Source organism: Montipora foliosa, chromosome 9 (assembly GCF_036669935.1).
Source record: "Montipora foliosa isolate CH-2021 chromosome 9, ASM3666993v2, whole genome shotgun sequence".
NCBI classification, from domain to species: Eukaryota; Metazoa; Cnidaria; class Anthozoa; order Scleractinia; family Acroporidae; genus Montipora; species Montipora foliosa.
The window spans coordinates 32,927,381-32,934,880 of record NC_090877.1 but is presented as its reverse complement, the minus strand read 5'-3'; the positions used below and the strand labels follow the sequence as shown (position 1 = coordinate 32,934,880).

General features: G+C 38.0%; 3 protein-coding genes across 6 annotated transcripts in view; 2 read left to right on the top strand and 1 right to left on the bottom strand.

Moving 5' to 3' along the window:
• The window catches only part of LOC137971734 (uncharacterized), a 1,221-nt gene extending 16 nt beyond the window's left edge, over positions 1-1,205 (top strand). Inside the window, exon 1 of the mRNA XM_068818511.1 lies at positions 1-1,205. This exon is cut by the window's left edge and continues 16 nt beyond it. Within this exon, the coding sequence (XP_068674612.1) occupies positions 1-1,205 (1,205 nt within the window).
• The window catches only part of LOC137970248 (tetratricopeptide repeat protein 28-like), a 31,102-nt gene extending 23,666 nt beyond the window's left edge, over positions 1-7,436 (bottom strand). Inside the window, exons 1-3 of one of the 3 annotated variants that reach the window (XM_068816768.1) lie at positions 7,425-7,436; positions 6,503-6,545; positions 5,458-5,505 (exon numbers count right to left, since the gene is read on the bottom strand). The gene's annotated coding sequence lies outside the window, so the exon portion shown is untranslated. Of the gene's footprint in view, positions 1-5,457; positions 5,506-6,044; positions 6,383-6,502; positions 6,546-6,936; positions 6,951-7,424 lie in introns of those variants that run through there. The other 2 variants (XM_068816767.1, XM_068816766.1) reach the window with 2 other exon arrangements.
• The window catches only part of LOC137971172 (tetratricopeptide repeat protein 28-like), a 244,727-nt gene that overhangs the window by 138,101 nt on the left and 99,126 nt on the right, over positions 1-7,500 (top strand). The window lies entirely within an intron of this gene.

Genomic DNA, 7,500 nt, shown 5'->3' with positions numbered 1-7,500 from the left:
TTCACTTGGAATTAATATTATTTTGCTGTTACACAGGGACTCCATCGAAGAACTTTGAAAACTTTAAAATAGATATTTTTGGTTTTATAGAACAGGTCACTAACCCAGCATTTACCAGTACTCCAAATCTTTATGATCATGATTCTGGTGTGGTGAGACAGGAAGTGTCACTTGAGGAGATGCTCCAGGCAGCTAGGAAAGAGATAGAGAGACTCGAACAGGAACTTGATAGGAAGAACACTATAAGTCAGTTTGGCCTTCGCCGATTTATGTATGATGATGAAATGATCCGGTTTTATACTGGGTTTTCAAGTAGTAATGTGTTATGGTCATTTATAGATGTGATAAAACCATCTGCTGAAAAAATGAGAACGTGGTCTCAAGTTCAACGTGGCAGGGCTAAAAAGCCTAGTAAAGGGATAATTAACGAAGTATTTATAAACATGAAAAAACAGTCCCTTGCTATAGAAGATCAACTGTTCATGTGGTTGTGTAAGGTCAAGCTAGGCTTATTTGATCAAGATTTGGCTATCAGATTCAATGTGTCAATTTCTACTGTAAGTAGAATGATCATAACCTGGTCAAACTTCCTTTATTTTACAATGGGATGTTTACCACTATGGTCGAGTAGATCACAGATTAGAAAAATAATGCCAAGTAGTTTTAAAGATAGTTTCAGCAATGTGCGTGTGATCATAGATTGCACAGAAATGAAGGTTCAGACACCTTCCTCTCTTGTGCTTCATTCTGAGTTTTACTCTAGTTACAAAAGTGCAAACACCTTCAAAGGTCTTGTTGGTATTACCCCCAGTGGTGCAGTGTCATTCATCTCCAAACTCTACACGGGATCTATAAGTGACAGGGAGATAGTGAAAAGGTGTGGAATTTTAAAGCTGTTAGAGGATGGAGATGGGGTTATGGCAGACAAAGGTTTCACTATAGAAGACCTTTTATCTCCTTTAAACTGTTCTCTCAACATTCTACCATTTCTGAGTGAAAAGGTTCAGTTTTCCGAGGAAGATGTAGAAAGGACTCAAAAAATAGCGAAGCTAAGGATCCATGTAGAGAGGGCAATTCGTAGAGTCAAGGAAAACCATTTATTTGATGCTGTAATTCCACTGTCATTAGCCTCTTCAATTAATCAAATATGGTCGGTCTGTTGTATGCTATCAAACTTTAAAGGACCTGAGTCACCTCTATTTTAAAATGATAGCAATTAATTTGAATAAAAACATTTACAAATAAAAATGAGGTTTTATCAGTGGTGTGACATTTACAATGATGGAAGATAATAGTTGTAATAAAACAGAGTTAGCTTATTGTACATGTCGGCAAAGAACTCTTCATCAAAGTAAATGGTTTCAATGTGCCAATCATTCTTACAAAATACCATGAAGTCACACCATTTGAGTCATGTGATGGCCATCTGCCCCATTACCTGAAAGTAATACTCATGAGTTTTCTTTAGTTTGAGTTGACCATTAACAATCTTTAAATACTTGGCATCTCTGCATGACTCACACTGGGGACATTTAATTTCAAGCAATCCAAATACCTCATTGCGTGTTGGGTCATAGACAAGAAAATCAGGGCTTGCTCCTAAAAAGGGACAGCCTGGATTAATAACAAATCCTGTTCGGTATACATTGACAAACCTGGTGTTGACATATGACTGTGCTGCCTCACTTTCATGTTCAAGGCCATACTTCATGGCAGCAGTCTGAACAGTTTTCTTTTTAAGCTGAGTTACCAGACCCTCATAATCACTTTTTCTTGAACAAATTTGCTTAAATTTTGAGGCAGTGAGCCGCCGCTGTCTCAGCTCATGCCAAAATGGATTTTGGGATTGTTCTTTTGTTTCCCCCTCAATGTTGGATGCCTGCTCTACTGATACCTTTAATGAATCAAGTACATTAGCCTGTGAGCGTGGAAGAACATGGCTACATAAGGGATCAAGCAGCTTTGCTGGTAGGACAGGTAGGGTATCCCTCTGATCTATGGATAAAAACTTACTGTTTTCCCTAATAGTAGGTTGTTGATAAGACACAACACATCCCTTCGGTACAGTGCCATAGTTGCACTCGACATACTCTAATTCACCCTCGCTAAACAATGTAGCAAACTGTGTTTCTTTGTAGTCAGTTTTAGCCCTTGCTAGAAATTCCCTTACAAATTTTGGGTTGGGGTAGTTTTGTATAGGGTTATACAAATTACTCTCTACACCATCTATGGCACGCTTCTTACATTTAGGACCTCCCTCTGATTTTAATTCGGGTTTTCTAACAATAAGATTATCAACAGCTTCAGGATGGATTCCAGCTGAACGGGGCTTGTGCCATTCCTGTGGCATAGATGTCTTGGATGGTACCTCTGGGACAGCATCAATTTTAAGGAGGCTGTAATGGGCTGCCTGGTATATCAGTGCCACCTTATGGTTACATATTTCCTGCCCAGCCTTACATGAGCAGGAATGATCCACCACTTCCTCATTGTAAAACGACATCTTTGAAAATATATGAAACGGAAGTTTTTAAGCTTATAATCATTATTTTGGAAATAAGGTAACAAAGGACAACAAAGCAGGAAATTAAGAAAAAATTATTTACTATAATTTATTATTTTGTAATGAATAGTGTATATTCTTGTTCATACAGATATAGGGAAAAAAGGAATAATTCAAGGTTATTTCAATTAACTTTGAGAACTTTCACAATATTCAGTAAAATGTCAACTGCCCCATGCACTGAAGTTACTTAAATTTAGCATTCAGCTAAAAAACAACCATACAACTAACGCATAAGTAGTGTGGCTCTTCATTTTTCCTTAACGACTTGAAACATCTTGCTCTGATAAAAACAGTGTCACCTTCTTCTCTTTTACCAACTTAATGAACAATCATACCAGTAGGTAAGTACCTGCTTAGAAACTCCACGCCCGGCTTTGCAAGCTTGCCCATAACAGCAAACACGGCAGAAATGAACGATTTACCTTCATAATCTTTAATAAATCCTTCGCAGAAAAACTTATAGCCAGTGCCACTCTGGGGTGCTTTGTTGAGCTTAACAAAAGTATCGACGTCTTTCATCGTCAACTCAGGGTTATCTTTCAACAATCTGGTCCATTCGATCGGCAAGACACTGCTGGCATTGGCAGCCATCTTGAATGTTTGCGCGGTTAGCCTCGCTTTCAATCAAACATGGCGGACGCATGAGAAGAGAGAATCACAGACGCTCCTCTCCGTTTTTTTTTTCGGAGAGCGGGCGGCTGTACACAGGCAGGAGCTCATGGGCTCCTGACACAGGCTATGTTTTTATTGTATCCCTCTTTTTTTTTTTTGAGGCCTGGCGAGAATATTTTAATACTGTGACTTAAAAAAAACAAAATAAGTCTAGCAATTATTTCTTTCATGTCATAAGCTTACCTTACTTCTTTTGGGCAGGTGTGTGTTTGGGAGGGAGGGAGACAACGAGGGATGGGGGGAAGGGGGGTGTAAAGGAAGTATGCCAAAAAAAAAACATTGAATGTAATTTTTTTTTAAATTAAATATTGTTGAGTGATAAAGACTGATTTCTGTAGATGAAAAGCTTGCGAAGAGCACACCTGGGACAGTCTTTGAGAGACTGAAGCTGTATCTCTTTTCATTTTTTCCAATAAAATACATGTAACGGCTTTCGTTCTTGCATCGATTCCAGTGTCCTTTAAATCTCTGATTTGGTGGCTGTAGGTTTCTTCAAGTTCTTTTACTAGTTTAGACTGGCCAGGGCATGTTTTTGCTTTTTTGTCATTTGGCGCATCTTATTTTTACGAGGGCTATTACGTCTGAGTCTTTTTCTGCGTAGTTCCTCGATCGTATTCCTTCTAAATTTCCTTTTGCGAGGTAACTGGCAGATGGCCGGTTTGCACAATCTGAACCTTGTTTTGCCGACCGTCAGCAAGTGAATCACTCGCACGATCTGCTACAGACTGGGGCAGTCCCGTAGCTTGACAAAACATTGATTCACTGGCATTTTCTTCGTATTCGGTCATGATATAGTTTTCATTTGAAATATGCGGGAATGTTTTGTATTTCGCGCCCTCTAGCTATGTCTATCCCACGTCTGTCCATAACAGGCAACTATGTCCAATTATGGTTAACATATTAGTTTCCAGTGCCGATGTTAACATTACGTTCCGATGGAGGAAATCTGGGATCTACAGATTCAACACTCATTGAGAAGCATGCGCAAAGGGAGCGTGAATGTGCGGTTGCCATTGCCTGATTTCATACGGTGGAAGCTGGGCACTAATTATCGGTTTTGCCGGACGGAAGTGCACTTTAGTTTGTAGATGGCGACTTGTACGAAAACTTGGCATTAGAATTGTGGCAGTTCTTTGTGTAAGAATAACTACAGAACTAAAGGAAAAACGTACTACACTTTTCCCAGTGGTCCTGAGCTTCAAAAAGGATATAGGACGGTTCTTATAAACGAAAATATTAACTGGAGAAAACATGTTATATGCAGCGTTCACTGGAGCTCGGGAAAACGAGAGAACAAGAATCATTTGCCAGACACAATTTTCACGAAAGAATATGCTCCTAACCTGGAAAAAAGTATTCCATAAAACCATCCAGGGAATTAAAAAGGAAAATGGACTTTACAAAAATGGTTCTTACATTAATTTTTGTACTTACATATATGATTCATATTCCAGTCAGTGCGTAAACATTACGATATAGACACGCAGGCACGGTTCCGGATGACCCTCGCAATTGCTTAAAGGTGTTGAAGAAATGCCAAAACAAGTTTGATTGTCTTGTTCACGAGATGTTACTGATTAAACAATTACAACCGTGTTTAAATGTACAATCAGACTCAATTCGCGCTAAGGTCTTTGTCTAACTTATGCAAATTAATGACTCTGAACTCTTAGTTAATACTCTTGAAATCACATATTTATTTTAGTTTCCCTTGACAATGGTGCCAAGATGTCGCCGAAACGTCGGACTCTTTTATCGTTAGTTTTTGCCTGTATATGTTTATCTAAATCACTGTTGATTAGGATTCATATTTGATTATTAAATGCATGATATGCTGGTAATTTACTTATTTGCTAAATTTCAGAGTATTGTACTGCTATTAACAGTGTAGAATAAACTGACTTACCAGACAGTTTCTGAAAGTCCTCTTAAGCTTTTCTTCATAGTAGTCTCCTCTTTTAAAGTTTCTGTGTTGCTTTGCATGGTTTACATTTATATTACTTTCATCAACGTTGTTTAGAAATTACATAAAACTATGACGCGGTGGTCACTTCAGAAAATAAACATGTAGGGAATTCTGACATAGTCACTAACTCAGTTGATCCAAACTGGGTAAAGAGAAAACAACAAAAAGTGACGCAAAATTCATCAGAACTGGTTTATCACAAATAAATTACTTGTTCGTGTTATTAAGAAATGAGTAACAGTGAGCAACTTACCAAAACGGATGCTAATCAATGCGAGGTCCTCGATGACAAGAAATGACTCTGCAAAATTTGATGATTTAATGTCACAGTGGTTATCCATGCATTATCGAATCTTGTAGGAAAACGTTTAACTTTCATAACAAAATTCCCTTATGCTTAGTATGCATTAAAAATGTAGAACTGGAGCGGAAAGCTGAAAAGTTCTCAAGAGAACTAACAAATGGAGCAGCAAAGAGAAGTCATTTCATACTCGAGCAAACTGCGCAACTGATCAGTGAAGCAGTCCAATTTGAACACTGATCGAGGTGAGATGACTGTTCCATTGCTCCAAAAAACTCAAGTAATGGTTTCGTTCGGCGAGGCTCAAAGTTGTAATGAGAACGGGCACATTATACGAGGCTCCGGGCTTGCTTAGCTTTAAGTAAGACTTTAAAGCGAGTAGACACTAAGGGTTTGTTATGGCTAAAACTGATTGGATGCATTCTTCATCGTCATTTGCTTTGCTTTGTGACACCCTCATTTTTTAATCTAAGGGGATTCAAAAACTAAAATCCCTCTCTGTTCAGGAACAATTCAAGATACATCATTTACTTACTTACTTTCTCGATGTGCAAGAAAAGAATGGAGGGCAGTATATACATTGTAGTTCGATCACACAAGAAACAAATAATTTATCACCGTGACCCCTCAAGCTAATTGTTACTTATTACCATGCAACGTCGACAGACAAATATCTGATTACACCTAGCAAGCTAATATTACCAATACCAAAACCTTGAGAGCAGGAATAATGAATCCGGTTGAACAAAAAATTAAGGGATAAATAATACTGGTGGATCATTTGGGTGCGTCATTCGCAACTGATCATGAGTGACGGTGATCATGATCACTTTATAAAATAAACATATCAGGAATTCTGACATAGTCACTAACTTGATCCGAACTGAGTAAAGAAAAAACAACAAAAAGTAACGCAGAAGTCATCAGAACTAGTTTATCACACATGAATTATTACTTGTTCGCGTTATTAAGAAATGAGTAACAGTGAGCAACTTACCAAAATGGGTGCTAATCGACGTCAGGTCCTCAACAACAAGAATCTATTTTAATTTTCATAACACAAATCATTTATGCCTAGTATGCAAAAAGAGTAGAACTGGAGCGGAAAGCTGAAAAGTTCTCAAGAGAACGGATCGAGGTGAGATGACTGTTCATGATTGCTCGGAACAACTCAAAAAATACATGGTTTCGCTCGGCGAGGTTCGAAGTTGTAATGTAAACGCATACATTATACGAGGCTCTGGTCTCGCTTAGCTTTATGTAAGACTTTTAAAGCGCGTAGACATAAAGAGTTTGTCTGGCTAAAACTGATTGAATGCTTTCTCAAGTGCCATTTTGCTTTGTGGCACCCTCAAGTTTGAATCTAGGCGGATTCAAAAACTAAAACCTTCTCTGTTCAGGAATAATTCAAGATACGTATCATTTACTTACTTTCTCAGAATGGTGGGCAGTTTATGGTTCCATCACACAAGAAACAAATAATTTATTACACCCTCAAGCTAATGTTACTTATTCCCTTGATATGTTCCTCGAGTCGTTACAAATGAATTAATGAGTAAGCAACATTGGTTAATTGTTTGCGTGCGCGGTGCGTGCGTGCGTTCGTGACAACCAGCCAAGCTTCTGAATCGTGATCACTCAGAAAATAAACAGTTAAGTTATGCATAAAAGGAATGTGTGCCGACATAGTTACTGACTTTAATCCAAAGAAAAGAAAAGAGAGGCGAGTAGCAAATTTATTACGCATGCATTACTTGTTCTTTCTATTAAACAATGAGAAACAGTAAAGAGTTTAATTTAAAGCAGGCTGATGAGACATATTATGTGATCACAATGTACAACTAATTAAAGAACAGAACTGAAAGCAGTATAGTTCAATCAAACAACAAACAAATAATCAATTAGGAGTCTCTCATTACCTGAAAACGCCCTCGTTGGAACGTGTGAAGCAGGAACAAGGAATCTAGTTACAAATAAATTAATGGATAAGCAATA